This window comes from Dermacentor silvarum, chromosome 2 (assembly GCF_013339745.2).
Source record: "Dermacentor silvarum isolate Dsil-2018 chromosome 2, BIME_Dsil_1.4, whole genome shotgun sequence".
NCBI lineage: Eukaryota > Metazoa > Arthropoda > Arachnida > Ixodida > Ixodidae > Dermacentor > Dermacentor silvarum.
In genome coordinates, this window is record NC_051155.1 from 106,482,313 (window position 1) to 106,490,401 (window position 8,089).

General features: G+C 43.4%; 1 protein-coding gene across 1 annotated transcript; it reads right to left on the reverse strand.

Moving 5' to 3' along the window:
• Positions 1 to 297: 297 nt before the first annotated feature.
• Positions 298 to 7,887, reverse strand: LOC125943498 (uncharacterized). Its single transcript, XM_049662845.1, has 4 exons — positions 7,584 to 7,887; positions 6,451 to 6,519; positions 2,149 to 2,375; positions 298 to 303 (listed from the first exon to the last, which is right to left on the reverse strand). The coding sequence occupies exons 1-4, from the start codon at positions 7,747 to 7,749 to the stop codon at positions 298 to 300; spliced, it is 468 nt and encodes a 155-aa protein (XP_049518802.1). The 5' UTR covers positions 7,750 to 7,887.
• Between the last annotated feature and the right edge of the window lie 202 nt (positions 7,888 to 8,089).

The window sequence follows — 8,089 nt, forward strand, 5'->3', positions numbered from 1 at the left end:
GCCTACATGTAAATACCAGCGCCTCAGTACTAATTCACAAGTGTAAAACCAACCAAGCAGTTCTTTAAAGAATATCACAGTGCTTAGTTACATACATTCTGTAACTGGCTTATATAAGCTTTATACAAACATGAGAACATACACGAAGCTAGCGGTGCACCTACATAGGAGTGCAGCCATCTGGGCACCATTATTTGCAGGTTTAAGCTCAAAATAACAGGTCGTTATAGTGATACACATTTTGTAACTGCCTTATATAAACATAGTACAAACACGTGAATGCAAAAAAAGCTTGCTCTATGCCTACACAAAGAGACCAACACAACAGGTAAATACCACTTTGAAGACACATGTGACTGTGGCAAAGTGCAGTGCTCTGCCAGTTGAAACTGGCATCCAGAAAAGTATTTAGCAATGCTTAAACCACACGCATTAAAGTGCTAAGATGTTGTGTCTAACGTACCTATTTTAATTCAAATTTCTTTATTATAGGGCTCTCTTCCAGATAGGGCATCTGATCAAACTGACCTGATTTTACACATGCTACATGCATACAATGCACTCAGATATAAGTAACTGGTAATACTAATTATAAAAGGCGTTTAGAAACTTGATAGTGTGATGAAGATGTATGACTACAAAAGTGGTGTCTCCCTCGCACTTGTTAAAGAGAAGTAAGTATGAAACTTGTTCTTTTTCACTTTTTGCATTAATGAACGTCCGGAAACCTCAAACCCCACAAAAAATACTGCTGTGTTAATAGTGTTATCAATAATTTTTGTGAAAGCTTTTTACAGACAAGTTGTGGTCTCGTTTCTGGAGGTTGAGCTGTATCATGCAGAATAACATGGAAAGTGGCCACATGGAGTGGTCGCAGGATATGCATCAGGTGATACAAAATATCTTTTGTCAACAAAAAAAGGAAATGAGGTCAGCCCTGATTCTCCGTTGATCCCAAATTCTTTGGAAAGCTGCTTCCTATTTGAAACTAATGCTATTTGTTTCAGTTCCTGCATTTGCAACTTGATTTCTCTCCGATCTCAGGTTACACACTCCATGTCCAACATGTTGCGCATAACTATATGACGGTTCAAGGCAAGTTCAACAGGATCGAAACGCAGTTGGGCCAAAAGATTCTTTAAAGCACCTAAGGAGTGGGCAGCTCAAGAATGTCCTGTAACGGTCATCACAGCACCAAAATATCTTTCACGGCCTCTGTCTGTATCAAAGATGATTCTTTCGTTGGCGAGCACTCTCAACACTTGAATGAAATCTTCAAAAAAATTTAACTGGGCATTATGCTTCTTCAGGTCAGCTGTGTGACCAACCCACATCAAAAAGATGCGACAGTTTAGAACGCTGAGAAGGTTGCAGGTTTAATATTGTTAAATAAATTACACTGAGCTTGCCCAATTTGCCTCTTTTCGTACCAATCGGGTTAGCAAGTTCTATGTCATCATAATACAGGTCGAGAAGAACAACATTTTCTTGTGTATGTTAAAAATGGTATGCGAATGAACCCTTGTTCTATCCCAGAAGTCACTAAGTACAGAGAGTCTGCATTCTGCAGGGCTTCCTTACATAGTCAACAATGTTTGGGAGCCTTAGCACATTTTGAAGGAGGTTTGCTAACTTTACAACATAAGTCTTTGCTTCCCTGTGAGCTTTACCAGAGTTGGCGGCATATAGATACCCACATTTCGATAGTGTAGCTTTCTCAGGCGGTCACTTTTCATTTGCTCAATATCAATGCTTCAGCTGCATCAAACATCTTTTTTACCTCTTCAGCAACAACATCAACAACAATCTTATGATACCTGTGTTGTCCTTCTAGTTGGCTACAATGACCAGTTAATCTAGCAACGACACTGACAGTCTCTCTACTATCTTCTAATGGGGGAGAGGTGTGTCCCACCATGCGTTCCACATTGTTGTCACTATGTGGGCTGGCCGGGGAGGCAACAACTGTAATAGGTTTGCATATTTTAAAGTGATCCTTATACTGGTGTTATAACACGAAACATAGTCTTGCTCTCGCTGCACAAGAACACTGGCTCGCAGTCGTGGTGAAAAGCTTTCGTATGTTGAGCACATGAGGTGTATTACACTACAAAAAAAGTCACAGTGGTAGCACACATGTTGCCCTACCAGGCCTGGTTCGGTTCCTTCTGACACTACTGCTGATGCTGACAAGCTGCTGCTTGCTACGTATACTGTTGCAGCTGTAGTAGACACGGCAGTCTCTGTATCTATTGCAGCCGTGTCATCGGTCATGGTAACTTCAAGTGGTATCGGGCTCACTTCTGCAACAGAGATGTCGTTTGCCCCTTGAGGGCTTTCGTCATCAGGACCAATAATTTCGTAGGCATTGTCTCCTGCGTCAAAGGACCAATAAGAACAGCCTGAATTAATAAACATAGCTCTCAAAAATACAGACATCAAAACATAATCACAACCTTTGCACATCAGTGACCAGGCTTAATGAATAATACTTGCAGCAGGAGTTACACAATGGTGTATGTTCACTACAGTAAAGTCTCATCAGAAGAGATACTCAAACGGCACGGGAAACATGTCTCTTGAAACCAAAAATTTTAAAAACACTGAGGAGCTAAACTAGATCACCTTATTATGCATCATCACTAAAGTATGTTTAGATATATCTGAAGGAATAATTGATCAGGGTGGCTTAAAGGGCCCCTAAACCACATCTCGATATTTCTTAAACATTTGAAGCAAACACACGCATCGAAATCAGAACGCCGTCACGATCAACGATGCCAAACGCGGGGGCAGTGCTATGCACCGCGGGAGCGCCACAAAATGAATAAAACCACCCCATGCGCCTCTCCGGACTTTTCCTGCACCCCCCCCCCCCCGAGTTCGTCCTGACGTCACCAGGCTGTCTATGATGATGTCACCAGTTTCTGGTGCTGTGGATTGGTCGAACGACAGTGTACGACTGCCGGCAAGGTCTGCAAGCAAAACGCGCTCCCTCTTCCTCGTCGAATTGCTTGCCATGCCATTGTGGGCAAAGAACAGAAACACCGACAGAAGGGTCTCCCAATGAGGCTCTTCAACACAGCCAGTCACCATACAATTCCACTATATTGGCGTGGTCATTAGCAGCACCCCTAGCAAGATGACAGGCCGGCACGGCAGCAACAGAGCTCATTGGCGATGGCCTGTCACATTACATTTGGAGGTGTACTCGGTGAGGAAAAGGTGGTACCGTGCAGAGGGCGCGTACCAGATGATAGACTGAAATGAGCGGGGACTACTTTTCGATCATCAAACACACGTAACTCTGCTATTACTGCACTGGTGTGAAAAATTCTCGTGGCTACGTAACTAAATTTCGACCTCTGGGCGGTTTAGGGACCCTTTAAAGAAGATGTTCACAGCACTTTTTTTAGTGACTGCAGATTGTATTAGCTTCCTTCCCAACTTCTGGAGTTTACACACTTCACTTTGCAAGCCTCCTTCTTGCTCGCAATACCTTTAAGGTACTCTTTGATGCTCGTCAGCTTCAACTGCCGACACTTTCTGTGCTGCACTGTCCTTGATGCCCTCCTTTTCTAATTCATGTTTAAGGCGGCATGTGCAATTAACTTGTGTGAGGATTGCATGATCTTTAAGTCCTTCGGAGCACACGAGGTGCATGAAGTGAATGTGTCTGGGTTGTGTCGCTTCGAAATAGTGAATACTTAAAAAGTCACCCTTAATAACAAAGGTGTGTCTTGTATGCAATGTTGTTAACGTGGCAAACATTGGAAAACCAACCAAACCATTTTCAAATGTCTCTTACAACCAAGTGTCTCTTGTAACGAGATTCTACTAAATATTTTTCATCTATGGATCATCTGCATGCACATGTATAGTCACAAAGACATGTTGCATGGAATGGGGAACCAGGAAACAGCTCATACTATTACTTTTTGCCCCTAACATAAGTAGCTGATAACAATATGTCCAAAAAGGGGGCGAAGAGGCTAGCATAGAGGATGATCCTTTAGCTCTAAACATTTTTTGGGCCAATATCACTCCCTTATATGACATAAGGAAACAATTGATTGCAGTAATGGCTGCATGTGATCTGGGTTGATTGAAACAAACAATACTTAAGGTTGCCCTGTATGTAATTTTATCACTGCGCGTTTTAGATGTCCTGCTGGTGATCCTGGCTGCACGATGCTTTTTGGCACGACTGCTTTCTGTTGGTCTCCACTTTTTTTTTCTGACTTTCTCCCCTTGCCCCTCCCTTCTTATGTAAAGGAGCACACCTGATGTATCAAATCTGTTAACATGTGTGCTTCTCTGTGGTCTGTGTTGTATTTTTGCGCTGCACAAATCAATTCAAAATGCAAGATGTAATGTCCCTGCCTTTACTTTATTTGTATATATATATATATATATATATATATATATATTATAATGTCTCTCTCATGTTTGGAATATATGTACATTCAGGAGTGCCTGCATGCTCTTCTCCCCTGCTCCAGTGACGAAAAGGAGAGCCTTTTTATGTACCATAGTAGAACATTCATAAGGTTTTCACTGTACCCATCACATCAGTTATCATGTGGATCTGCCACAATACAGAATAGCACTGGTCCATAATATTAGCCCATCGTAACATAACTGTACATTAGCACGTACCGAGATTCTGTGAAACAGCTGTTACAAAGCCGCTGGTGCCGGCAATTTCAGCAGCAGTGCAGTGGTACAGCTGAGTGCCACCTGCACATGCATGTTAACAACTCAGTAGTTGCTGACACTTTCGTAAGCTGTACACTGCACAATAAAGTAATCTAGACAACTTTGTTGCAACAAATGCACATAATTAAAACACCATTTAAACACTAACATGATTAACTGCCGCTGACCTCTCACACACTAAGGGATAATACTACTGAAACATCAGTGGAGAGCTCGCAGATTACCACAGTCCATAAGGGACAAGCTTTCTTTGAGGAAAACGGCTTTAACAGCTATTAGTTTTCTTGATCATTTTATGTGCTAGCTTTGCTTTAAATGTCATGCAATACTAGAAAATATGAAGTGCAGCATTTCTAGCAGCAGAAGTCGTCGTCAGCCTCATGGTACAACTGATTTTTGCACTGTTTGTGTCAGTGAGCCAACACATACAAAGAAAACAGCCACCAGTTTGAATGCTGCTGACAGGAAAGGTTATATAGAGTGCGACAGTGCATGGAACTACCACTTATGACTGCATATGTATGATCTGCTGATTCAAGAGGTAGTCACATACCATTTCTAGTGTCTTTTAGAAGCATCACTAAAGGCAGAATTAAAATTATTCATATGTCACGAATTTCACACACCCACAGTTTGGTTAAATAACTGTGAGAAAAAGACATGTTTACCTGGAATAGCAACCCTTTTTCCTGCTGCAAAACGTTCCTTCATAATAAGGACATAACTTTACAGCGTCCTAATATATCGTGTTTCTCGCAACTACTTACCGGAACTCGCGAGTTAAGAGTGTTGATGCGTGACTCATTGGGCGACAATACTGCCTAATACAATTTCTTCACGAACACGAGCACACGGCCCTCGCAGATAATGGCAACCATATATACCTCTGTGAGACATGATCGCACCTTTGTGGTCAAAATGCACGTTAGTACGACATCACCACCTCATTAAAAAAAAACTCAGTACAAGCCAGCAGCCGACAGCATAATGTGAAATTGCAACTGATGTCCACTTACTGGTGGCCTGTGGTTGAGTTACTTCTGACTGGGTGATGAGAAACACACGTCCTGGGTTGACCCTACAAAACATACAGGGTTATGTGAAATGTTGAAAATGTATATACGCCAGCATTTCATAATCAAGTTGCAAAATTCATTCATTAAATCCATTCATATGTCACGAATTTCACACATCCACAGTTTGGTTAAATAACTTGACAAAAAGACATGTTTACCTGGAATAGCAGCCTTTTTTTCCTGCTGCATAACTTTCCTTCAAATTAAATAACTTTACATTGTTGATACGTGACTCATTGGGCGACAATACTGCCTAATATAAATGCTTCACGAACACGAGTACATGTCCCTTGCAGAGAATGGCAATCATATATACCTCTATGAGACATGGGGCCGTATTCTGAAACGTTCCACTTCTGCGATATTTATTTTTCGCTTTCACGTGCGCGCTGATTGGCTGGTTGAGCAAAATTGAATGACGTTGGGCTCAACCAGCCAATCAGCTCACAATTTTGCTAAAACAGCCAATCATTGAGCGCCTGAAAGCGAAAAAGAAATTTCGCCGAAGTGAAACGTTTCAGAATACGGCCCCAGATCGCACCTTTGTGGTCAAAATGCACGTTAGTACGACATCAACACCTCATTAAAAAATAATAACTCATTACAAGCCAGCAGCCGACTGCGTAATGTGAAATTGCAACAGATGTCCACTTACTGGTGGCCTGTGTTTGAGTCACTTCTGGCAGTTGACTGGGTGCTGAGAAATACACGTCCTGGGTTGTCCCTACAAAACATACAGGGTTATGTCAAATGATGAAAATGTAACACGCCGGCATTTCGTAATTAGGTCGTAAAACAAACGAGTAAACTAAAGACAAATGTGATGGAAACAGAGTACGCATCATATGATAGGCTGTCAACTGGTAATGCATTCCGCGAAAAACCTAATGCAAAGGAAAGACTACACACAACGTTGACACACAATTTAACTCGCTGTAGGTTTCTTCGTGACAAATATAGTCAAATAAATATGTGTACCGTGGTTGGGGCGTAATTAGTGTAAATTACGCACTATATTACTTAAATATAAACCGCATGCACGCGATCTTGCGCGCGACTGCGACAAGTGACGCGATGGAGATGGCTGTCGCGTTCGCTCGTCGTCTACAATACGTACCGCATGCGAGCGACGACTTTGAGCGACGTCTCCCCGGTGTTGCCAGTATGAGGGCAGCAAATACGCGCCAAAACTGGCGTGACGCGTGCTTTATTAATTTGTGTTTTACTATAAATAGCAGCATAAATATTGCTAAAAGTCTTGCACTTGGTTCTTATCCTTGCAAGTATCAAAAAGTCGTTTGCTCGTTCCGTGCGACAATTCGTAGCACTCGACTGATGTTCTGTACATCTCGGCTTCGCGCTGTTGGCTAGTCGCTCATAGCACTTTCGGGCGACGAGCGACGAATTCTATATTTGCAGAACCGAGCGATCTGTTCGCGCGACGGCCCGTTTCGCCGCTCGAAGCTGTCGATCGTCGCCGTCGCGCACGAATTAAATCGCTCTCATGCGGTTTGGGCTTTACCCTGCTAAACATTTCTTCACGGCGCACCTGTGCGCGCTTCGAATGAGTAGCGCTGTAAAATTTACGTACATGGCATTTAATATAGTTGCTAAACACGGATTCCCTTTGCCCTGTGTCGTGTACAGTGAGCTACATTGACCTGCCCTCTTCTTTTTTTTTTCTTTTTTTGAATTAGCCATACTGTGTAGCACTGCACTTATACGCGCGTCAGTAAACCTCACGACACAGAAATAGCAAAAAAATGAAAGTACGGAAGTGCCACTCACCAATTCGAGCATGTTGTACTGGGCTGTGCCCACAGTATGAGCACCAAGCGGCCTGGAGTGGTGCAGCAGGTTCGTTGTTCGCGGAGCGGCAAAATCCGTCGCACTCACATTGCGGGGCATTGCATTGGTCTCGCAACACACCTTTCATGTCCACTGGTGAAAACATATCGCCCTGCTGCGCACGCGAAGGGCGCCGCCAACACAGTTCCAAACTTTGCAACCGGTGTGCACGAAAAGTCCGCAGAACGGGAGCTTCGACATGGCGCGTCCGCGCGGCTCGGCGGCTCCTCCGATGTGAATCCGAAACTTCTCTCTCGTAGATATTTTTTTCTTTTCCTTCGCGCATGCGTGGTGAGTTTGTTTACGGCGCTCCGGCCATGGCTCCGGCAGCTTCGGCCGCTTCGGCGCATTCGGTCGCGTATCGCGCACGACATCGGTAGAGTGTACTACACTCTAACATCGGTGTGAGGGGCCGTATACGGACATCGGCCGCGTAAAAACGAGTG

Excerpts from the sequence above, each read along its gene's own strand:
- LOC125943498 (XM_049662845.1), bottom strand. The coding sequence starts at position 7,749 with ATGTTTTCACCAGTGGACATGAAAGGTGTGTTGCGAGACCAATGCAAT. Across the intron at positions 6,520-7,583 it reads AGTACAACATGCTCGAATTG|GGACAACCCAGGACGTGTAT; the intron begins GTGAGTGGCACT and ends TATGTTTTGTAG. Across the intron at positions 2,376-6,450 it reads GACTCAAACACAGGCCACCA|GAGACAATGCCTACGAAATT; the intron begins GTAAGTGGACAT and ends CCTTTGACGCAG.